The sequence below is a fragment of the Leptidea sinapis genome, chromosome 24 (genome assembly GCF_905404315.1).
Source record: "Leptidea sinapis chromosome 24, ilLepSina1.1, whole genome shotgun sequence".
NCBI lineage: Eukaryota > Metazoa > Arthropoda > Insecta > Lepidoptera > Pieridae > Leptidea > Leptidea sinapis.
Genome location: NC_066288.1, coordinates 1,224,629 through 1,251,609, shown reverse-complemented (window position 1 = coordinate 1,251,609; position 26,981 = coordinate 1,224,629). Strand labels below are relative to the sequence as shown.

The 26,981-nt window shown below is 32.8% G+C and overlaps 1 protein-coding gene across 2 annotated transcripts in view; it reads right to left on the bottom strand.

Annotated features, from left to right (window-relative positions):
• Positions 1-26,981, bottom strand: part of LOC126971541 (cadherin-related tumor suppressor) — a 362,047-nt gene that overhangs the window by 11,155 nt on the left and 323,911 nt on the right. Inside the window, exons 2-6 of one of the 2 annotated variants that reach the window (XM_050817824.1) lie at positions 7,636-7,944; positions 7,086-7,319; positions 2,202-2,403; positions 1,526-1,713; positions 634-1,056 (exon numbers count right to left, since the gene is read on the bottom strand). The exons of the other annotated variant lie outside the window; for it this stretch is intronic. Coding sequence (XP_050673781.1) covers positions 634-1,056; positions 1,526-1,713; positions 2,202-2,403; positions 7,086-7,319; positions 7,636-7,944 — 1,356 coding nt within the window. The remainder of the gene's footprint in view (positions 1-633; positions 1,057-1,525; positions 1,714-2,201; positions 2,404-7,085; positions 7,320-7,635; positions 7,945-26,981) is intronic. 2 annotated transcript variants of the gene reach the window in all.

The following is a 26,981-nucleotide window of genomic DNA, read 5'->3' as shown; positions in this document are numbered from 1 at the left end:
TGTGCGGTGATTTCGGGTCGATACGACATTGGTACCTTTAAAAAAAGTGCGTACACCTTTCTTAAGCGACAACTGATAATGTGGGCGGCGGTGATCACTAAGACCCGGTGACCTGTAAGCTCGTTTGTCCTCCTTTATAGAAATAAAAAAATGTAATATCTTACATTAAATATTTATAAATAAAGACTGAGGGTGTCCGCTCCATTCCCAGTCTATGGAATCATTAAGAAAATCATTTATGTTATGATAACTTTTTTAACGATTCTTTTAAATCTCCTAACATATTTGTTTTGTACATTTTCTGGGAACTTAATCGAGTAGTAGGCATAAAAAGTTTATGTTTGTTCTTCGTGTTAATATAATATGGAATACTGTCAAGAATATATTGAGATGCAACTCTCAAAATGTTTTAGTAAAAAAAAATATCTGTCAGTTAACTGTCTTATTGCAGAATTAACTGCAAAATTAAGCCTATTTGCCAATCCTTCAATATTCATCTTCATGTAACTTAAGCCCCAAGACCAAATTGACGAATTGAAATAAATATACAGGAATAAAAATTTAAAAATACCGGTGCTTATTTTAAAGAAGGATATCTAATTGTACATGTAAGATATTATTCATTTTTTATACCTGCAACACATTAGCACCAATACTAGCATTTTCTGGAACGGCAGCACTGTACTGTTTTGGATCAAAAACTGGACTATTATCATTTTCATCTAATATGTTTATCACTATTTCAGCAGCTGTCTTTTGAGGAGGATCACCTCGATCTTTTGCTGTGACTATTATTATATAGCTTGATTTCAGTTCCCTGTCAAGCTTCCCTGTTGCCCGCAAAATTCCGTCAACATTTCCTAGAGAAAAGTATCCACTAATTTCTGCATTAGATTCCATGAAGTACTCTACATAACCATTTCTTCCTTCATCTCTATCAATTGCTTTTATGGTCATAATAACAGTGTTTAGAGGAATATTCTCCGAAACAGAAGTTGTATTAGGTGATGTGAATTCAGGCGCCATATCATTTACATCTTTTAATTGTACAGTAACCTGTAAAAAATCACATGTTTGTGCAAATATTTAACATTAATAAACCTACAAAAATTAACAAAATATTAATATTTTTAAAAGTATAGCCAGACATTATTTTACGTCTAATAATATTGTCATATGAAATCATATTACAGGTTTTATCACAGCGGGTGATAAATTTGGAGTAGAAATAAGATGGGTTTTTTGAACAAGTTTCAATGGGTTGGCAACTACTTAAAACTAAATTGTAATTAGAAATTGAATATGCACTAAGACTATTAAAATGGGAGAATTTGTTATAATATATATATATCCTGAAACACTCTGTTTAATTTAATAAACAACAATGTTTATGGTTAAATGAAAGTATTTTGGAGTATAATTATTAAAAGTTCGAGATGTATTTACTATATTACGAATTTTAAATGTGGTACTAAGGTAGAGTTTGAAGAAAACATAACATTGTAAATTTAGAAATGGCACATACTTGGACAGTAGCTGATAATCTTGGTTCCGGTGGTTTCGCTAAATCCCTTGCTGTTACAATAAGGTTGTACACAGATAGCTTTTCCCTATCCAAAAGGTTTAGTGTATAAATCGTCCCGTTTGGAGATATTGAAAAATCATTGTCCTCATCTCCTGATGTTATACTGTACGTCAATTTACCATTCCAACCTGTAACATTTAATTCAATAAATTATAAAAATGGTTGGATATTTAATTTTTTGCATTATTATTCTTGAAAGCTGAATTGCTGTTGTGGTTTTACGAGGGGTTTCTTTGGAGGTCTCAAAAAATAGGTAAATAAATGTTAATGTAATTTGTTGATTTCTTGTTGAAATAACTAGCAGGTTTTATTATCATTCTGAATAAACAATATAATAAGTTATGGTTCTGGTATTGATTTTATATCATGTTGTGATACAATTAATATAAACTCAATTAGAACGTAAAATATTATATAGTATATATATATATATATATATATGAACTATAAAGTATATCAACTAAAAAGTAAAATATTATATAGTATTGGCTCACCTAGTAGTCAATCCTTCAGATGCAAAAAAATTGTATGTTTATAAATTAAAATTATTTAAAAATATCCGTTTTCTTAATAATCCTTTTTAACATTGAGTTTCCAAATTATTAAATAATAATACCTGAGTCCAAATCGGTGGCACTGATAGTAACGACAGAAGTTCCCACAGGAACATCTTCCATGATCTCGTTGGAGAAACTCATCGGATCAAAGATTGGTGCATTGTCGTTGAGATCGATGACGTTGATGTATACAGTAACTGTACCAGAAAGAGATGGATGACCATTGTCTTGAGCTTGAGTCACTAATATGTAGTGGGCCATCTGAAAACATTATATATAATACAGTTAATAATACAACTAGAACATAAATACTAGTTTAGCACCATTTAATTAATGTGCAATATAAAATAATATTTAAAAAATTATAAAGTTATTATAAAAGTTTTTCCGAATTTATTAAACTCTGGCTACGCAACAATACATTTTAAATAAAATAAAGAAGTAAGAACTAAGTTATAGGACATATTCTACTGCTTTAACAATGTTCAATAGAATGTAACTTGAAAGATCTCGAATCATTAACCTTAGATATGAAGTTCGGAGTTAATTACGAGGCATGGCTTCTTTTGTTTTTGTCACTTTTAAATTAAACTAAGAAATAATCTGTCTTACTTTTAAATGTTTATTGCGTCAGCTTCCTATTACACATAAGAAACTTAAGTATTAATTATTTTATCTACACTCATGCTTTAAATCCTCTATTAAATATTCTAAATCAGCTAGCTTATTGCCAACATTAAAACACCAAATATCCTGATAACCATTACATCATCCAAACGAGTATTGTAATGAAATTCTGTGCAACATTACATCATCTTTTTACATTACAACACTCTTTTTGATGATATTATGTATATTAGTTTCAGAATCTTTTATAGAGGATTCATATTATGGATGTAGATAAAGTCTTGTATGCAACTGTTTATAATTAGGTACTAAAACACTCATGTGATACTATTATCCATAATAACCCACATTCGTGTCTTAATACCCCTTATTACACAACAGTTGCATAAATAACTATAAAAGCTTCCATATAATGTAACAGACATTTGTGGCTGCAATGTCAAACATTTCAGCCTTCCATTTAAATAATATAATAGAACATTAAAATGTCCAGCTATGAGAAGCTCCTTCATTGGCAGCCGCGGAGTGGGACGCCGCTTGAAAAACAAGCATCGCCCTCGGAATCCGGCTCTTGAATGTTTTGCAGACGGCCGCTTTGTCAGACATTGTTTGGCCCTTAATTTCGATGGCGGATCGAGTTGGCAAATGCCGAATATGATGCGCGACGCGAAAAAACTGTACTGGGATGAAATTAGCAGCTCTCTAGCACACTACGAGGAACTGGCGGGCGGTCGAGAGAACGAGTGTACTGTGAATTGTTTTTACTAATTAACAGGACCGGCTGATTTGATGAGTGTTTCATGCTTGTGTGTCGGGCGCAGTGCTTGTAACAAATATCTGGCTTAATGGACGGCACTGACTTGACGACGAATCATAATTGTGTTAGGTATACATTTAACATTGATTAAGTTTATATTGATTTATTTAAGTTTATATTAGATTGCGAAGAATACAGCAATGAATTGATGTGATAGTAACCGAAACGTACTTATGTGGTTATCTTTACGTAAATAATATTTTCACTCCATGTTATAATTTGAAAATAATCTTTTCATTATATGCGTAAAATTTAAACTTAACTAACACGACGCCTGCTTTGCACGCGTAGACTTCAAACCTGTGTTTACCAGATTGGCCTTTATGTTGATCCAGACCAGTTAGTTACATTTTCTAGCAGTTACCAGGATGTATAGGTATTAAATGTAAGCGACTATACACAATAAAATGTAATTATTTGTGAAAACTTGTAAATAGCTTTCTGTTATATAGTAGATTAATTTTAAATGTGCCTGTATGTAGCTGTTAAAGTTTTCTTAAGTTGTAAAAAAAAATAAGTACCCGTGACGCGAACAACTCACGGACATCCAAGAAGTTCCTCATATTCAACCAAAGCGGGTCGAGCCTATCCTACATTGGAAACAATTAATTTTCCCTAATAGAATTACCAATATCACATCATAATTACAAGCTAGATCGATTAAGCTAAACTTACTTTAGTCTCAAATCTAATATTTAAAACAATATTTAACAAATGAAAATAAAATGACATATAAATATAATTGTTGCCTAGATAGATATTTATATGGACACAGACAAGCTCAGATTGAGATGGTCAGCGATAGTGGCTGCTGGCGAGGGTCTGTACCGCTGACGTCCATCGTACCGTTGATCCGACCCTGGCCACGGTTGATATATTTATCTGAGCATAGATCTGAAACAGTAGGGCGATGACCGCGTCTCTGCTGCACTCTAACATGATCAAGTTTCGAAATTCTTAAACATTTTTTGAAATAACTAGTCGAGTTTACGACGGTGTTGTTCACCGAGGTCTCTTATAATGATAATAGAGTTATAGTATTTCTGAAGAAACTTGTTACGAAATCGAACTTATAGTCTCTGTTGGGCAATTGAACATATTGTAATATATTTGTCAGTTAAATTATACATGTCCTTTGCATGATACAATATAAAAATACACAGTTATATTACAACAAAATTTGTCGGTAATCGTAGTAGTATTCGTAGTTATACATAGGTTCATACATACATAAATACAACCAATCAGTACTAATACTATTAAATAAAAGAGTTATTTCACTCAGGCGCTACTATTTCAAAACAATAAATAAATGAATCTTGAAACGTTTTCGATCAGATATTTCAATTACCGTTCTTATTTTATTTGTGTTATCTTAACAAGTCAAGTGAAGCGCTTAATTGCATAAATACCTACACTGATCATGGAAAAGGAGTAAATATTTTAATTTATAACTTTTTGCTTTCGAGAGATATACAAAGCTATATCTCAATTGTTTAGGATTACGCAAAATACAAAGATACTTATCATTAGCCCGTCGATAGAACATTTACTGTTTGAAGGTTATTTTAGCCATAATTTTTATATATATACATGACATAATTATACATTGTTTCTAAAGATATCCTAAATCTTAATAGACTTGATGGAAGTTTCTCTGAATATACTCAGAGTATACTTCATATTATGAAGATACTGCGCAATGGTTATATAAAGGTTATATATTACGATATATTTTTAGCATTAAGTGTCGTAATATTTTTGTAATTCCCTGAAACTATCTTAACTTTTGCTTATATTTCGTTCCAAGATAATTTAAGAAATTTCAAGTATGTAAGAATATTGGTCCATTATGTATTTAAAGTTTGTAAAGTTGAGTAAGAAATAATTCATACGATTCGTCGTTCCGTCTGGCCAAATAGAGTAAGATTTGTCCATAGCAAACAGTATTTCAAATGTGTTAGATACGAATCAATATTCAAAGAAGTTATATTTATAATAATGCGTGTAATAAAAACTCATTAGCACGTACATACGTAGTTCGTCGGGAGAGCGACAGTAATTGGCTATTATTTACTCCTGAGAACGTTTATCTGAACGATTTTAATCACATAACCTTTAGCGTGTTTTTATATGTTATTTTACGGCCCGACTCTACGCACCTCGTAATGTACTTTAGTTTCACTGTTTTACAATGTTTAAGTAGTTCTCGTTAACAGATCATGTTTTTGGTAATACTAACGCACTTTATGTTTTTCTTCAATTATCGTTTTTGAAAGTCTTTCATTTAGCTCTGTTATAACGAACGATGAAAATATAGTAATAAGCTTTCTATGAACTTCATAAAAGTGCTCGAACTCTCTGAGATGCCGCCGTATTTTTTTTTAAATAAAAACCAGTGATGCAATGAGTAATGACACACTTGGTGTTAGGTGGTCTGCCCATTACAGACATTATAACCTGATTCCCTCAATCACAAAATGATCTAAGATTTGTCGTAATGAGATACATCCTCAGCCACCACGACGTAAGCGTGCCGTACGAAGGTCTACCTTCTAATTGGTGGGACGAGTCATGTCAAGCAGCTCTTCGGAGCAATCCCAGTGACAAGTACGGTCAAATGATTGTGTGTATGATGAGCTGATACTGGGAATGCCCCAGGCACCACCATAAGAACAATACTCCGTATGTGGCTGGTCGTGTGTCTTATAGAGCTCAAGAACATGTTCTGGCTTGAACTAGTGTTCAGCTCTATTGATGCTCACAGATTTTGGCCCGTTATTATACCAGTAACCTTAACATTATTTCATCTTTCACAAAATTTTGCTTTGAGCATTTGGAAGATTCGTAAATTGATGCAAAAATACATAATCCAAACTTCATGGCCTTTAGCTTTAATTATCTTTTATTTAATACACACACAATATATGTCTATTAGGTAATTGATTAGGTGTATTGGTTACTATCATACTTAAAAAAAAATGACAGACAATTCGCAATACTTGTATTATAATATTTACAAAACATTAAAAACCTTAAAACAGTCAAAATATTATATGTGATCTGTATATACGTATTAAACTCTTAATATACTATCCTGTCCTATGCACAATTCCTATCGATTGAGCTATAAAATCTATGACGTAACAGATGATCCAAACAATTAGCAATTTGAAATTAGCTGACCCCCACAAATTTTGAATGCCTTCGCTGTTGTTATAACAAAAATTATCTAAATATCTAAATGATCGGACAGCCTGGGACTAGATTGTGATTATTTTATAGCAACTGTACAATATTGTATAATTTTATTGAAAAGAGCGCAAAAAAAGAATGCTGGAGAGTTTCTTGCGCCGCTTCTTCTCTCTCAGAGCGCCATTTGTTTCCGAAGCGGTAGTAGTATCTAGTAGTATAAGAAATGACATCAAAAAGAATTCTAAAGGAATCAATTTTGAGAAAATAAATGCCTTTTTATGGGTTTTAAAACTTTTTTTCTTACCTCTTCGTAATCCAATCTTGCTGTCAATGTGAAGACACCGGTCTGCGGGTTCAGTGAGAACACGTCGTTCGCCCAGTCAGAGATCACGGTATACGTCAACTCTGAGTTGACATCTGAGTCCAGGTCCACCGCTTGTATCATCCCTACCACAGACCCTCGCGCCGCGTTCTCTGGGATGTCGAAAGAGTACGCGCTTTCTTTGAATACTGGAGGATTGTCATTTGTATCGCTGACCTAAGAATAAAATTAATATTTGAATAATGTTAGCCTTTTGAGCTTCTACAGCATTTCTTCCAATGTTTTGATCTTATGAAATCGGTGAAGATGAACCGATTTTTGTATAAGTATTTGAGAAAAGCAATAGTGAATAGTTAATTTTGAAATAAAAAAAAATTTACTTCAAAAAATTACTCTCCTTGTGGGAGTGGAAAGTGGAAGTGCATGGGAAAGAAGTTATCACTTCAAAAACAAATGAATCCGTTATAATGGTGCTTTAATGAGAAATCAAGATCCGTTTATTTACATTTAATGATTGATTTGCACTACATACCTGAATGACTACTTTGACATCTGTATACTGTATTCCATCATCAGCTCGTATCATCACCTCATATTCTGGTACGGCCTCTCTATCTAGAGGCTCCTTGAGAGTTAACTGTCCCGTTTGGCTATTTAACAAGAAGGGTGTTGGTTGTTCATTTTGGATGCTGTATGTTATGGTCCCGATCGTGTCGGGGTCTTCAGCTGTGATGGTTGTTATCACCTGACCTGGGGCAAGATCTTCGGAGGCACTGTACGCTGCTGGCAAGTTCTTGAACTCTGGTGGACTATCATTCTTATCAAGGATCACCACCTCGATCTGAAAAATAAAACATATTATGAGAATTTAAGAAATCGAACAAAATATTAATAAACTGAATATGTAAATACTTAAAACAATCATTAGTACGGGATGAGCTTACGTCTCCGCTAAAAATCATAATGCTTTTCATTATGACTTTTTTATTAAATGTTTAAATTATTTTTGAGAGTTTTTTATATGTATACAACAACAAACTATTAAATGTTTAGATGCTTTAAAAATGCTATGAAAGCAATCCTTCATTTTAAAGCAAAAGTAAATATACAACTTTAATTATATAAAATTACAACATGTTTTTTCATTCCCATTCCAGTTAAACGAAGAAATGCTCGACTGATGAGATGTTTTAGATAAGATTTATTAAGTTAGGCCCGAACTACAAAAAGTAGTCGAATTACAAAAAGGTATTCGAACAGAACTCGACAAGTCAACAAAGGGAGAGGGAAGCGTAAAACTCAAACCATCGGTTTCGTCATAGCTCGGTATACCGAGACACGATCTGAACACAATGAATGATCCAGTGCCTCGCGTCGATAAGAACAAACTGATTGTACAGATCTCTATTGTCGTACTTCTCTACGTGCGTATTTGTTATGATGATTCAATCTTTTCTTTGTGTGACCCTCGGGATGATCAAGTAGGTACTGAACTGAGAATAGGTCGAGTAACGCCCACGACACATCACGTAAGAGAAGCAGCAATTAACGCCACTTGTATTCAGTCATACCCGTCCAGTAAATAATTTGAAATGTGTTAATAAAATTTATTGTTTAGAAAATATGGGAGTTTTAGGAATCGTATATTCGATTGTTAATGTTTTATTACATAGTTCGTAGCTGTTGAAAATTCCCATGTTGTATAATTTTGTGTACGTCGGACAATAGTGATGTACTAATTGTGTTATAAACAAGGAAATGAAGACGAATAGAGCTCAACTCGCCTGGAATTTTAGTACACGAAAACTTGTGTGTAGATTGAAGAAATATTGATGAAACGGTTATGAATGTGTATGATAGTTGGGCTCGGACCCCCTACGGATAATGTTTGGAATAATCGATTAAGGCAAGAGAAATGACAGAAGGTTGGTTTAGTTGTATCAACGATTTATCAAGTTTCGATAATTGATGGTCGATCGCTGCTAGATTAATACGAAATATCAAAAACCAACATGTTCAAGTCGGCGGTGAATAATAGTGCTTAGGATTATTTTAGTAATTATTGTTTAAATGATTGTTATTATTTTTACTAGCTGATCAATAGAGTCTATAAGTAAATACGCGTTATTGACAACACCCTGGTTCGAATACCTACCCGATGGAATCAGATTCCGTGTGTTTAAACGATAAGTCACGGTTCCCTTAAAAAAGCAAACACTTCTTCCTACAAAGACGGCAACTGTCCTGTGATTCCTCTAGTGTTGCAAAAGACTGTGGGCGGCGGTAATCGCTTGATATAAATGTCAAATCATTTTTATAAATGTAAAAATAATTAAAATGTTATAAACCTTGTGAAGATATAACAATAAAAAAATTGTATTACATATTATTATCGTATATGTTAAAGTTTTCACTTCTTTCGTGAGGTCCTAACAAAACATCGTATTTTATTTATCAGTGGCGGTGACTTTTTTTTAATGATTTGAGAAATAGTGACGACACGAGCAACACGTTCACCTGTAAAATTCGTTGGGTAATCAGCTGTGAAATAGTAGATCAGTAGATTGACTATTTATTTCACATTCATGCTACTAATGTAATTTAGGAAAGTCTCTACAGGTGAGTTTTAGTTGAACGATATAAATATTCATGTTTTAATACTAAACATTGAACAGTTTCTCATTATTCTGTTTACTTTATGTTGTTGTTATTATGTATTGACTAATTATTAGCACACTTTTGTGTGTACTAATATATATTTATTTTTAATATTGTAGTACATGAGAGAATGTTTGTAATGTATATTAGCGCTGAAATTTTCGCTGGGTACTAAAAATCTAGTTATAGGTTAATAACAATAAAACGTCATTTTGAAATAAATGCGTTCGCTAGTTCTCGATCTGTATAATTATTATTAATCGTGTGTATATAATCTCTATAAATTATAAGTAATATGTTAGAGTATTTACTTTATCAATTATACAATTTGTGGACATAATTAATTGTAGGATTCTCGATAAAATAATTAAAACAAAGCTTGAATTTAATAATTCTTCTACACCCCACGCTTTTTTTTACAATAAAATATATTTTTTTTACACTATTTTCAATTTAAATTTATTTTCTATTTTTTTGTTGAATTTTATATAAAGCGTGCTTTTTAGGTTTTTTTAACTATTATTTATTTTTCAGATTTTAGTCAAATTAGTGTAATGTCATCGGTCCTCGATAAATCTACAAAGTTTGTACGAAATCTAGCCGTTTAAAGTGGATCAAAATCGCACCCAACGAAGTCGGTTACAAACATACCTACATACAAACATACAGGGGAAGCTAATATAAAGCGTATAAAAATAAAATAAGCGCGTAGTAGAACGTGAATTCTTCACTTCGCATATCAGATTTTAAATCAAAATAAAACCACATGATATGTTTTAGATCGTGTAAATACTTTAAGTTTACAAAATCAATGTTTGATATCCGCTTTAATAACTGATTGTATTGAGGGAACAATAGATGTGAAGAAGATGAAATATAAAGAAACTAACTGGACACACTTTTTACCTCATTACCAAGTACGTATTCTGAACAATAGAATATACAGATTCAAAAATAATTATTTATAATTGAGTTTAAATCACTCATTGGAGGAATCCACCAATAATCTGTGGCATATCTTATCAACCAACTTCAATAAAGGAGGAGGTTGTCAATTCGAATGTACCTAATTTATTTTCATGTTTAATTCCTGAGTGATTTGGAAAAACGGTTCAAAATGTTGTAGATAAATTATTTTTTTACTTTTATCTACCTTATTTTAAAGTGTATGCATGCTTGACACATATTGTGTTTTTGTATATTTTTATCATTAAAATTATCAAATAACTCTATATCAGGAATAAGCTTGGTGTCTATTTCTCCATTAACCAGGGATATACACATTTTTTTAAAGACCTGCACCCTGAGTTAAAGTTGGAATCAATTTATATCTCATATCTATTTAACGATTATAAGGATAAAATTTAGCTCTCACAAAGCAAATAAAATTATTAATTCTGTCTCCGGCAAATCTCTGCCTTAATATAATTTTTCCTTGTGTCAAATCAGTTGACATTGAATGCGGCATATCACGGATTAGCTTTGGCTAATGCTTGTTATGCCAAGAATTAAATTGTTTATTTGTTGGTCCCTATTACTTTAAGTACAACGTTAAATATAAATTAAAAGATACTTTATTATTAAATGGAGCTAATTCCTTATTTTTGATAAACTAAACATTTTTCTAACCACTTTAAACTTAACATATACGCATATTGTAGAAGCTATGGAGAAAGCAAGCAAAGCACGAAAAACTAAAATGAGGGTAGTCAACATTAAAATTTTTTCTATATTTAGCTGTGGGGATGAGACATGGACACTAAAGAAGGCCGACAGAGATCGGATTGATGCCATTGAGATGTGGTGCTGGAGAAAACAATCCATACTTCACACCTTAAGTAAAACCAGACTCTCATCCATCTGCTCCGTAAAACCTTAGAGATCTTTGAACATATCTCCAGAAAAGATGGCCACAACTGATGGTTACTGGGAAAGTCGACGGACTACGCACCAGAAGTCGCAGCTCTGTCTCTCTGGATACCGGACTTCATGACGCACTGCACGTAGCCACAGACAGACACAGAGGGCGAACTATTGTCAAAAAGTTGAATCCTCAGAGAAATCACGACCCTCAGCAATGAGGAATACGACGCGAGGAAGAGCAGGAGAGTTGAGATAAAGGTTATTTGATGAGTGTGTATGATAGTCATATATATACATATTTCTTGAGATACAGATATATATATAAGAAAGTAAAATAATACCCTAATAATAATAATTATATGTTTATAAATTTTGTGATTGATGGATTCAAATATTAATAAATTAAAATAAATAATTTATTCGTTTCTATTATAACAATCACATTAAATGATGTTTGACTATTTATTAAATTCACATAATTTCAACACAGGATTCTAAACATAATATGGGGCAGTGATGGCTGATGCGTCATGCTCGTGATCCCCTAGCCCTGCCTTTCGTCCAATTTTAAACTAAATTTTATTTAAATACTTTTTTACTTTTATTTTATTTTCATTTACATAATTATTTTTGTTTACTTTAGATTTGAATCGTTTGAGTATTTTGTGGCATCACTTTGCATTTAAAGTATCTAAAATATTTGTAATACATATTATGATAAAGAAACTATAAAAATTAATTTAAGAGAGTGGCGTTACGTCGTTTGTCACTTATTTTATCACTTCTTATTGTTTGTCTCAATTTGAGCTGCGTTGAGATGCAGCTCAAATTTTCCGAAATGGTGGTTATTGGTAAAATGTATGTCTCAGACTTTCTTTAAATACATTACTATTAATTTAGAGTTTGATCACGATCCAGACTATATTGACACACCGAATCAAATTAAAGTTATAAAATTAATTACATTATAATGTAATTCAATTTAATATTATATACGCACACCACGATCGGTCCTGATAAATGACCTTCCAATTTTGTCATATTCCCGGCCAGCTCCGCATCAATCATGCTTCTCATTTACTTCGAAATTTTGAACGTAACTCCTTTTATTTCCAAACTCCATTTTATTACACCTAATTTCATTTCGTGCGTCACAATGGCGTTGCCTTAGATACAGGCTGCCTTGGTCGCGGTGCAATTTATCATTTTCGGTAGATATTCGTGTTACTTATGTATAACTTACTGATTAACATTTTATTGGCTCGACAAAACTAATCAATTCTCATCCATCTTTTGATGACTAGCTTGAGGCTGTGCCTTCTTTTGCGTAATTATTTATCTCATATCTTACTGGATATATAACGTTTGATGAAGTTTTATTTCTTACTAGATTCTTCTTAATTTTTTCATGCAGGTTAGTAATATTAATGTATTTGACAGTTTGAAATCATTCCAAATGAGCCCATTTATAATATTAAGGACAATATAGAATTTGAAAGATGTCTTCAAAATCAACATTTTGTCTAAAATTTGTATTTTGTTGACGTCATTAAAAGACTTCTTTGTAATTTTCTGTCCTCAGTTCAGGAAATTAATTTATTTGTTTTAGCTTTCTGCACTTCTTTACCATGTAAGCTTTCAGTATGTACACACGTCACATATTAAAACTGATCCAAAGTTTTCGCCACACGATGGTAGGTAAAACACATTTTAATTTTAATATAACATTACGACGATTACATGTTTAATATTTTTGTAAACACAAACAATCAAGTATTGCCAAAAATGTTCAGAGATTCAATGCCTGGATTTTTATTCAACATGGTTTCAAACTTTTCAAGTTTATGCGGCAACGCCATTGGCAATCATTTTGCGGATATTTATCATTGTTTGGATTGATTTAGTCAATGCAAAACTGTGAGTTTCAAGCTTTTTAATACTTTCAGGTATGTGGAAAAAAGGAGTGAAAATTACAGCTTTGTTTTTTTATAATAGAATTGCCATATGCTGTCTTGGACTCACAAACTGCTACCAAAACAAAAGACGCACTGAATGCGCCGAAAATATTGTAAAGATAATATGCATCTTATCTAGGTATTGCGGAAAATATGCAATGAGCGCTGAGAATGGCTTAAATATGCACATGCATATGCTTAGATGATGCAAATCCAGTCTCTATTAATTAAAAGAAATCTTTCGGCCACAGGAGAAAACATCATACAGCGAGCAAAGCTGGATCTTTAAGAGTATCCCTTGAATTGTAATAATTCAAGTCCCGCAAAGTTCGGCTGAGAATTACGAAATGTTGATGCAAGAATCCCCTGTAAATTCTATCTCGTTTGCTCATAGCTATACTAAAGATTCCGAGGACATAGATCATAATAGCTAATGCAAAAGCCATTTCAGAGTGCCTTTGACGTGAACTAAAACGAGCTGAAATTGTTCGTGTTATGCGCCTCTTGCGCACTGTATAGAGAGCGTGATATGCCCGCGGACGGGTAAGGTGGCATCGTTTAGGGTTAGACTATGGTATGGTTAAAGCGGTTCGTGACCGCAAAACGACTACATTCACACCGCGGTACCCCCGGGCCTGCACAATTATGTTACATGTCAGATATTACAATGGTAACACGTCTTGAAATCTTATTACAATATATTTTATCTCAATACAGAGGTAACGTTAGTTGGGTGATAGGTAGAAAGTAGGACAAGTATTGTAAGAGATTAAATTCTAACACAGCTTAAATATTGAGCCTTTTTCAATGAAAATTTACAAGATTTTAAGAAATATATCTACTATAATAGAGTTTTATACTGGACCTTTCACAAGTGACTAAGTGACCCCGGTTTGTTTTTGCTTTGCTCTGAGTAAGACAAAAGTAATACGACAAAAGCCTTCTGTAACATCTTTCACTTATCTTTATTCGCATTTTAAATCTGTTATCTAGTCCTCCCACAACTAAATTAATTAAACATAATTTAACATAACATTTATAACAATATTAAACATAGTTTTGTCATAATTTCATGAATAGAAGCGATCAAAATTCAAGTTACAGTTGAAAATAGATTATAACATTGATATGAGAATATACATGTAGTAGGTATTGGTACATATGTCTACTGTGGTATTGGTGTGTGGCGTACAACCGCAGTGCTAAATTTCTTCTTCGTACAATGAAACTGTTGAACGAAATTCCCTCTCAGGTGTCTTCACATCAATATAACATGGGTATCTTCAGAATCCTGGTAGGCATTGCCATCTATAACGGACTGCAGTGATCACTTATCATTAAGTTACCAAGGTTTGTTTTGATACTGATTCCATAAAACGCCTAAGAAAGAATACTTAAATTCATTGCGTATTCCGATCACCGAGTTTCCCGCTAACGAATTGTCGATGTAACTTTTAAAAAGTTTAGCTCGACATAGCCGAGGGCGCGTCTACGTGTCCAAGGTCCGTAATGTGCGCTCCGCCCACCTGCGCTATCACATCTATAATATATACAAAGTATGCACAATGGTACACAGGATTAAGTGCACCGATAAGGGGCTGCGCAATTTGCATCGCCCTAAGCACTGTGATCGATAATAAATTCGAACCTGTGTTTACCGAAATCTTGGAAAGAATTTAACGTCTTACATAATATTACTATATTTTTGTATGATAATAACGAGAAATAACAGTCACCAGACACATTAATTTGATGGACAATCTACTATGCTTGGTATTTTATATACAAAAATATTTTAAGAGACGTTGGCGTAATATGTATATTTTTTTGGATCCTACGTGAAGGTTGAAGTGGTGATTACGAAGAGCATGTACAGATGATGGATGAAAGTCGATTGACTGTATAACTTTATACAGCTAATATGTGTTTTGTGATGGGCAGTACAGTTGACTAGTAAATACAAAGGTACTCATTGAGTAGTTACAGGCATATAAGAGACGTAGAGTGTAATCAGGGTCATATCATACACCTTTGGTAATTTTGAGACGCATCGGATTCAAATCATATCATCACTTCTTGTACCGTCATTTATTCCTATAAAAAGAGTGCAGATCTGACTAACTGGAACGGGGGTAGTTGAGTTTAGAGAGCAAATGATATGAGCTCTATCACAACACTATTTTTATGTTTATTTTCGCGTACAGCGAAATACAAAACTCTGTATTATAGTAAACACTTTGTTATAATAAATTCTGAAGTATTATAATAAACACTTATACACTCTACTTCAATATTGAAACCATTTTTAGTTTGCTTATTTTATGCTTAAGATTGTTTTATTTAAGCATTCATGGTTTTGTTAAATATGTAAGCATTCTTATCCGTTGGAAAGAGTGGTCTTCCCTAACACAGGTTCTGCGAACTTAAAAGGGAAGTCCTTCAAATACTATTTACTAAAATGCTAAATAAATAAATTTTTGATTTTGATTTTTGATCAAAATAGCGTGCCGCTACAATGGCGACATTAAATGAATACACGGATAGAACTACTTAACCGTTATCATTAAAAATATAAGAAATATATACATAATTCACCAAAATAAATCAATTTTCCCTAATAATATCATTTCCGAACATCCTGTCAGAAATCTAGTAGCCGCGCGCTAGCGTAGCCACTGATTGGTCATTCTTTGATTCCTAAATATGTAATTTGTCTGTTTGAAAATTTAAAAAATACTATTTTAATATTGAAAGGACGAGGGTTCGATTCACATTCCATATAAATTGGACTATTGTAAAGAGCTCGAAAGGCATTCTTAAATTATACTTTAAAATACTCTAAACCCAAATTAAGTTTTACAATTTAGATGTCAAGTTGGATAGCTCGGAATTCGTATAATTCAAAATAATATGTCCTCTAGTGCGATATGGTTTTGCATGTAATCATATGAATTTGAACTCAAGCACGTATCATCGCCCCAGGGGGACACGCAACGCTCAATTTCTCCTAAATTTACTGCCCGAGGGCACTAATGCAAATCTTGCCCGATCGATACTATAAGTTTATAATGAATGAAGCCTACTAAGATATCAGACCCAAGTAAAATACCTTTTACACAGAATCTACACTATGTTCGGAAAAAGTAGAGCACGTGAGTAGAACATAACTGAAACTCAACGGCTACTCTTTTCAATCATTAGAGTATTTTACAATGGCTGTAATATACATAACAAATTAGTTTGTAAGGTATATTTAGTAAATAAATATTCTTCAAAATTTGAAAGACAAGAAGAATAAAATCAATGTCATTAAATATATTCATTGATTTATGACTCATTACATTATTTTCATTTAAAGCCGTGGTACCAACCAAACATTCCTGGGGCTCCGCTAACTGATTATTAACTCATTTTATATTCATAACATGCCATAGTGTTTTCTCACCCTTTATTACAAATTTGTACAAAAAAAATATTATTAAATAATTTCTTGGTTAATTGTTGTATAGGTTAGGTTGTAATAAGTAGCATGCTATCATGCTATCTAACATTCTTCAATTATAATGTGAGTATTTGAACAAGCGTTATCTGTTCACTTTACCCTTACATTAACATCGCAAAGGAAGCTTTGAATAAATTAAATATAAATCTCGACCAACGCTACCTACTGACTGTTGCACAGAATCTGATTGCAACAGCGGTTTGTATTCATAATGTCTGCTGGAGGAAACGCAGGGAACTGTCAGATAGTTTTGCCACAAACAATATTCGCGGCCTTCTTGAAAATAAATGAACTACACGAACGAAAATCACGAACTCAGAATTTTTCAATGTCGTTGCTCGGGTCGAGATCTGCGCTCGCTTAGCGGCAAACACAAAGCAGCCAGATTAACGAACTGAAACCAAACGAGAGCATCTTATTTTTGTTTTTACTTGTCGATTATTTGTCTTTGACGACCGCAAAATAAAACAACAACAATTATCCTGTCATTATTTTAGATCTGGTTCTAACTAACCTTTTAAGCATTCAATAAAGCAAATCAATGCATCTGATTACCTTGAGGAATTTATATTACAGGGCCGTGAATATGGGAATTACTTTACATTGACGATCGTATTAATTATATTCTGGAAAGATCTAACATCCTGCTCGGCTCTATCAATATTTAACATAATAGTGATGCGCTGTCGATTTATTTATCTGGTTGTTTCGATCATGTCGGCTGAAATATCAAATCATTGCTCCGAAGACAATAGCAATGGCAACAAAAGAATTACAATGTCTGCCAAAACGGTACAATCAAAACATGCAGGTGATTTGAGCGTTTTATCGGCGATCGATGGAACAGCGGAGATAATGACAAACCAACGGTCGGTCTGTGGTCTACAGTGATCGGTCGGTACTCGGTTGATGTCGCAACCTCGCTGACTTCGGTCCGCGTCGCCCGCGGCAGTTCCCGTCATTGACGTCACTCATCTCTAACGATGAAACGATAATTAAGATTAGCCGCTAGCATTATTTCCGCTCGACGCTCGTAGAGTCCTGCCGAGTACCTACCGAGTACCGACCGACGTTGGACGCGGTCACGACTTTTTTCCATGTTGAGCGAGACTATTGTTGCTTTACTTATTCATGTCTCGAAATGAACACAAAAGCTTATGGTTTATCGCTTGACTTGTATAAAAGCATTTTCTAGTACTGTTAAGTGTATATGAATGTTTAAAACAGCAATGGAATAAAAGCGAATTATATATATCGTGTGGATGGCTGGCATTAATCAGATAAAGCCATATAGAACCGACTTTATCAGTTGAAATATATCAACATTCTATAAGAAAATAATGCAATTTATTACGACAATCTAGTATGAAATAGGTCCATACTTCGTCAGTTAATACTTTCAACAGTAACAATTCAATAATAGTAACTAGTAAAACCTTGTACGCAATTCATTTGCGTTTGATCTCCCTTTCCACATCACTTTAGATGACATTTGAAGCAGTCCCCGGTGACACACGACATCAATTCTATAACATGTACTCAATTGTATAATATATAATATATATCATTATGTATATTATTAATTAATAGAACAACATATAATATAAAGTCAATAATTTCCCGCAAATGAATTCCTGAGGTTACTCATGTTTTGTGTTATGATAAATTTCTGATTTCATTATTCATTTTAGAGTAGCCAACCTAACAAATTTTAAATTTTTCCACATAAAATATTAGCGGGATTGTCAATATTAAATAATTATTGTAGATAGGTAAATTTTATCTTTAGTCCATTCATTTTTAATGGAAGAGAGGACAAACGACCGTACGGGTCACCTGGTGTTAAGTGATCACCCAAGCCCACATGCTCCTGCAATACTAGAGGAATCACAAGAGCGTTGCCGGCCCTTTAAAAAAGTGTACGTGCTTTTTAAGGAGCCGATAAATAGAAAGTTTTCAAACATTTACGGCCTTACAAATAAAATTGGTATAAAGTTTTAACTAATGATAAACCAAGAAAATGCAAAATGTTTACAAATAGACATTTTGCTTACGATTTCGTTTATTCGGACGTATAACGTTTCCCGCGTTTATTTGCCAGGCTGCTTGTCATACGGAAAACTTCAGAATTATCATTCTATTGACAGTGTTGTCAACGATATAGTCAACATTTTGCATATTCTTTGTTTATGCTCAGTTATAACTTTATACCAAGTTTATTTGTAAGGCCGTTAAAGTGTAATTAATTATTAAAAAAGTACATTTTGACTATGTTTTAAAATACTATTTCCATTACATTACTCGAGCAACATCCGCTCAAAAAAACTCAAAAATCCTTGAAACATAATAAATTATATATTAATATAATGATCAAACAATTTAACTGTTGTATATCACCTTGTATTACTTCTAAGTACATCATTATTTGACAATTAATCGTTTCAATAGCTCGCGGGTGGTTCATGATATAAAGTAACAAATGAAAGCATAAATAAATTGTCAATAAGAATGATGAACCAAATGTTAAGCCGCAGACTTGCTTAATTTACATTCTTGATTATCAAGCTCAGCCAAAACTCATTAATATTAGGTAAATGTTGACAGCTTGTAATGGAGACTCGTACACAAAAAACTGTTATCGGTCAATGAAGCAAACCCCATTAGTTTTAAGAGGTATTTCTTATTAAATCAACTCTTATCGTAATGATTTGTCTTGCTGAGAATATGTCACAGACACGACAGCTAGACGGCAACGGGCTAAAGTTCATGCCGTTTTAAAGCTAACCTACCTGTACGTATCTATATAAATAAAATGGATATGTCTGTTTCAAAAGTCAACAATACACTATTTCACTTAATGCATATGAATTTTGAAAACACGTTTAAATCTGTTGTTTTGGCTAATCCCATGTTATAAAGAATTACTAAAGATAACAGAAATAATTCGAAATATTTAAGTAGTTTTGTTGCATGAATTTGCATATATGTGAAATCCTTAACCTATAAATATTAATTTAAAATAGTGGCATAAGTTTCTCGCCACTTCTTCTCATTAAAGCTCAAACTATTTTATTTTGGGTGTATTTGAAAAGAAAATGAAAATTATCAACTTAATAAAGATAGTAATTTTCATCAAGAACTCCATTACAATTTTGATTAAAATACATAAATTGCTGAATGCTTGTAATTTTCCCACGCCAAATATTTCAATTCAAAGAAGTTTAAAGTAAATACCATTTATTTAAATTAATGAATTAAACGTTATAGCCCCATTTAATTAATTGATAATTAATTTTGTTTGTTTCTGAATCAGACTTTTCCATTAAGAAAAAGTTATCGTGTACTTAGTTTCCGTTCGATACCTGCTACAGCTATTTGATGGCCGTTAAGCTAATTAAAATATTTCACGAGTAAATAATAATTAAAAGATGTTATATTATATGTTAGCAGCCCTACTGAAGGACTCGGCCCATACATAATACTTCTTTTATAATATTGAGCGCACAATGGGCACAAGATCGTTGTCAGTTCTTTTGAAGCCCACGACTATCCGTTCGATTCCCGTTCGTCGAATAACAGGATAACAAGCTTCCTCTACAGTACCGATAATAGTACTTTATATAATAGTATCTCATTATTATTTTAAATTAACCAGTAAGTTCTGTCTATAATTTTTACTATATATACTGTCTATAAATTACTTTGTGTGAATGTGACTTATAAAAGTGCTTCATTTAATTCCCTTGAACGCTGAATATGTAAATGTTATAAATATTTTTTGCCTGTAAACAATAGGGATTACTTAAAGTCATAAATTATAACTTTAAAAATATTATGATGAACTTACATCGTTGAAATCCAAACAGCATACCTTCAACATAAGCCTGATCTTGAAAACAATTGAAAACTTTATTACCCTATGGGTAGCCTGTGCAAGACTTAATTTCTCGTCTCGCATTACCTGGGGGCTAAGCCGGTTCATTAGGGATCGTTCAATCATCTTTTAAGGGAAGGAAAAAATTAGCCTTGCTTTATTAACCTTTTTTTATTTTTGTCTGGTTAGTTTATGAGTACCATGTTTTTAATTGAATAGCACATTCATGATAAGTTATAGGTAATAATAACTATTTTATGCAATTGCCTATATAGAATATAAATTTATAGACATTTAAACATGAGGTAGGTCTTTCACTTTCTGCTGTTTATAAGATAGTTTTGTAATAATATATGATCCAAATTGTAAGATGGCGGTACTTCCGTTTCTCATAAAATTGCGATAATGTCATAAACTTCCATAATTGTGCAAATTTAAATAAACATAGTATGACTCTATTTGTATGTTATGTCTTACTGTTTTTATTTGTATATAAATAAGTAAAGTATATATGTACTCATTATTACTCTTGCTAATTTTCTCATAGAGGGTAATAAAAGTCGAAGCTTAAATTAGGCTCAATCGAGTTCTCTTTTCATTTTTCTTCTTTTTTCTTATGCTTTCAAAAAACTCTGACATTTAAGCATTAGATAACATAATTCACGTAGCTCCCATGGTAATAAATATACCATTTTAACTTATTAACCATGGAGCTCGGGGATATAGAACAGCACATCATACCAGCATGTGATCACCTCATGTCTGTGCTTACGTTAAGTGAAAACAGCTTTAGACAGCTTTATACTTTTTTATAAACTTATAAGCTTAGTAGCTTATGATTACCCCTTGCTCCAGTAAACAATGACAACGCGTAAATTTTGAATGTATCTTTAGATTATTTTCTAGCACTTTCTCAGGTAGCTCTATTAATTATCTATTGCTTTCCTTTTACTTATAATATAAAGGCTATGCCTTTCATGTAACATACAACAATAATATCATCATCAGCCGGAAGACGTCCACTGCTGGACAAAGGACTCCCCCAAAGATCTCCACGACGTTGGGTCCTGCGCTGTCCTCGTCCAACGTATTCCCGCGATCTTGACCAGATTATCAGTCCATCTTGTGGGGTGCCTACAAACACTGCGACTTCCGATACGTGGTCGCCATTCGAGGACCTTACTGCCCCAACGATCATCCGTCCGTCGAACTATGTGCTCTGCCCGCTGCCACTTCAGTTTCGCAATCATCTGGGCTATGTTGGTGACTTCAGTAATAATAATATGATTATCAGATATTTCCACTGCACAATAAGATATACCCGAGACTAATTCCAGATGCATTTAAATATAGAATACATTATCATAAGCGTATCTAACTTCACCACTTTCATAGAATTATCTTATTTCTATTTACAATCAGATATTAATTCTTACAATTTTATTATTAAAGAAGCGGCAATAACGACAACACATCGTAGAAGTCGGCGCGACGCGCCAACAACTCCTTAATGTCCGCATCCCTCTCTCTGAAATATTGACTATCGCACAAAGAAATCCAAAAATATATTCTCGATATCGTATCATAAATACACAAGCAGATTACATATAAGATATTACTCGCAATACGCACCGTCATTATGAGCGACTGTAAAAAACAAAAATAAACGAACACGTGCGAGTCACAAGCTATCCGATGTTTGAGATCTTCATTTAAACTTGTATTTATATGCAATCCATTTTCACTTGGAGATAAGCTCTTAGTTACACAGTTAAAGTGGATAGACAATTTACAAGTAATGTGAGAGCCCTGACCTTCAAGTTTATACTAATTTCCACAATGTTCCCTCCGAGGAATATGAGAATAATGTGTTAGTTGGCATTAATATCGTCTATACCGGCCGCTTCACATTATTTCTGTTATTTTATGATGTTTGGCGTTTTGTGTTCTCTTATTGGTGTGTACAGTTAAGAGCCAGAAGGTGTCGTTATTTGCCCACTCGACTATCAGCTCGGACACTATGATTATTCGATAAACCTGTTTCACGTTATTTTTAGCATTTATTCCATGACTTAAGGTTCTGTAAAAGGACATGTACACACTTAACAAATAATAATATATGATATTTAATACAAATACGAATTATATTTTATTGGTCAAGCTCTTTCAAAACACCATACTTTACCGGAGCGTTGATAAACTTTGAGGATTTGATAAGCATATTTTAAAGAAAAACTTGACTAAACAATCCTAAGCGCGCGGTACACATTATTTTGTTGGTATTGAATGAGACTGACCTGTCACGCTCGGCTATGTATCGCTCTGAAGATGTATTAATAAATATGTATATTATTATTAATGTTGTCGAATTCTTCGAATTTTTAAAGAGAAAACTTGTCTAAACAATCCTAAGAGCGCGGAACACATTATGTTGTTGGTATTGAATGAGACTGACCTATCACGATCGGCTATGTATCAATATTATTACTCTATGCATAAACCTTACCGAATTATTGTATTTTGTATTATAAACCTCGTTTTGAAGAAGTTTCCATTTATGTCGTATGTTTAAACAGAAGTACACTCCATTTTGTTTTCTAAATACCAATGTCATATGTCAGAAGTAAATAATAATTAATATCAAACAAATTTAATAAACGTAATAGGATAACTACATTAACAGTAAGAAACAAGATCAGAATTACTTTTACCTGCTAATTGCCTGTAGGGCTTTTATCAGAGAAATTGTGTCGACTTTCTATACGATACATATTGCTTATTCATTACTGGTTTCTATGTTAATGATATAAATATGTACATATACGTTATAATATAAAATCCCTGCACATAATTCTTCGTTAATATATGTTTTTTAATTTGTATAGAAGTGTACTTTAACCATTAAGTTCGACTTTATCTTTATGGGTAATATATTATACTTTAATAAGGTAATTCACACTTAAATGTGTTACCGAGCTAAAAGACATTTCAATATCCTGTTTCACAAGAGCATTATATTTTCGATTTATTCAAGTAAGAATACAGAATACCAACTGCTTTATACAATAATATATGTATCAAAGTGTAAAATAAAATCGAGTGTCTGTTTGAAATATATATTTTTTTTGTAAATAAATGTAGAAAGTTCTAAAAAATCATATTTTATAATTTTTTGGGCTGAATTTACATGGTCTTTTGCAGGATGATGTCACATCTTAATAAGCTCTGAAATTGTGATCAAAGTCCGACTCAATTAAATAAAATCTACGCGAGCGGAGTCGCGTTATATAAAACAGTTTGTAGTTTCAATAAAAATGTATCTTATGTTGGGTTACTTTTCTCTTAACAAAGGGCTTCTTAATACTGTTCTATACTGTGGCATACTTTATACTATTGTCTATTAAACAAAGGAATTCTTTCATTTGCGAAACTTAATTCATAATTTAATTAATTATTATTTTTTTTTTGTTATCAGCATAAATAATTTTTTAATAGAGTCTAAACTTATTAGGAACACTATTGACTTTAAAACTGTTTTGAACTGTTTTTCATATGTTTAATGCGCTCAGCTTAACTTTGTGGAGCTAACTATGGCTTTGTAATGTTGAACAATGTGAGATGGACGGATATCTCTCATAGATTTGGATAAGTGTCAGATAGTTTATATAATTAGTGGGCAGGCCGTGTGGCGCCCGCTCTGCTCCTCTCTAATTGTTAGAGACTAATAGTCGAGCCTCCGACTACGACACTTGTGTCGGAGACACGGGTTCATTAGCACTAGGTACTCGGTAGTATAACGTTGTAAGTGCACATTATCTAAGAAGCTTTTAGCTCGGAGATCTGTGTCCAGCCGGGACTTTTTAAACTGACAGCCAGTATCAGGGTGCTCCCAAAATAGACACCTTATCTCTTCGCCCACATTTAACTAAAAACTCTATTCCGTTACACACGCGTTAAGCTATTGTAATTGTTTTAATTTGTTAATTCAATCTAGATGTCTCCAAATAAATACGGATTAGGTTTGCAATTATAAAACCGCAATGACAGGCGGATGGATCACTTGAAATGGGCCAACAACTGATCCAATTAAAATATTCTAGATTGATCACAGATCGTTACTCGAACATAATTAAAAAAAAAATATTATATTAGGATTTCATTTTTTCATCAACCTTGATGCCGTTCAATGTAAATGTATTTTTTTAATTAAATAAGTACTGTATTTTTAACCGACTTCAAAAAGGAGGAGGTTCTCAATTCGCCGGTATGTTTTTTTTTATGTTTGTTACCTCAAAACTTTCGACTGGGTGAACCGATTTTGATAATTCTTTTTTTATTTGAAAGCTTGTGCTTCGCGTGTGGTCCCATTGTATTTTGGTCTAGATCTATGAGAAATCCATAAAAGTTTTTACATTTTCTATACATAGGTATAGCAAAGTGGATGATAAATTTACGAATAACTCAATATCGCGCCAACCGATTTCGATGATTCTTTTTTTATTGGAAAGGATCATACTTCAAAGATAGTTTGGTGAGAGTTTGGTTAGGTTCTGATTACGGAATCCATGACAAAGTAACGGAAGTCTTGAATTCTTAGGAGCAAATTAACGATACTCGGCCGAATCTTATATATACTCATATTTAGACAAATTGTTAGTTAGTGAACTTCAAATTCACTAAAAACAAAAAAAAAATTTTTACAAAAAACAACCGACTTCAAAAACACTATTCCAAAACAATAGATATAATATGCACTAAAAAGTATAAAAATAATTCTGTATTTTTATACAATCGATTTACTTAATCTAATAATCCTAGTTACGATTATTGTCATTTTTAGAGTCGGTGTCATCCAAGATAGGTTTGTAACTACGTACATAGGTGAGATGTGCTTGAGTTGTGAGGAGGCGAGAGGCGAGAGCGAGTCGCGGCGGAAGGATACCGATTCCAAAAATTACAATAATCGTAACTAGAATTAGATTAATTAGATTGTATAAAAATACGCAATTATTTTTATACTTTTTAGTGCATATTATAATCTATTGTTTTGGAATAGCGGTTTTGAAGTCGGTTGTTTTTTTGTTAAAAATTTTTGCCTTGTGCTATTATCTCCGACTCTTGTTTGACATTGTTAAATATAACGTAAACATTGATGGAATAATTTAATTGACTGTTCTTGCAAAGTGATTTTTATATACCATATACCATCGCCTTAACAACATAAAAGTATGCTCAGAAAACTGCATTTGATTGTTGTTCATTTTAAAACATAACAAGCTCTTCAACCTGATGAGATGTGACACAACGCTGTGACGATCGTCTTAGTATCTATAATATAATACATAATTGTAATAACTCATATTTGTGTGAGAACGTCGCATCCCCGGTGCAAGCTCCCGATGCATCAGGAGTGAAATCGCAATTCGCGAATCGCGAATCGCGACACGACGCGTAAAACTGTCATGATAAGAATCGATTCGCAATCGAGATTGCAATCGAGTCTCGATCGAGTCGCGCCACGTCATTCGTCCAACATTCCAGCAACTGGTCTATTCAATAGCGGGAATACACCTTAATGACTATAGCATAGAGGGGAAAGCCTATAGCGGTAAAGTGGCCTGTACGGTTTAGTCTAAATTGTAAAAGTAAATTTTTACCATAGAACGTACTTATATTAAATTTACTTTCAAACAATAAATGCTATTAATCTATATTATTTACTATTTTTCTTAATTCACAGTAATTAATCACAAAAATATTAATTGATGCAAACCTCTTATCTCTCTCAGGTTTCAATTATATAATTATCGTTATTGTTAGTTTGTAAATGTTCAAAAGATCCCGAGACTAACACTAACAGTAACAGTAACCTACACAAGAACAACGATCAAGTATTTAAAATATTGCATTCTGCAACCACGCGTTTTGCGAGAAACTATAACGTTGGACTTTTAAAGAAATGAAGATTAAAAAAAACGCGGTTAAAAAGATGAGACAATTAACCGACGCAGAAACGACGCGACACA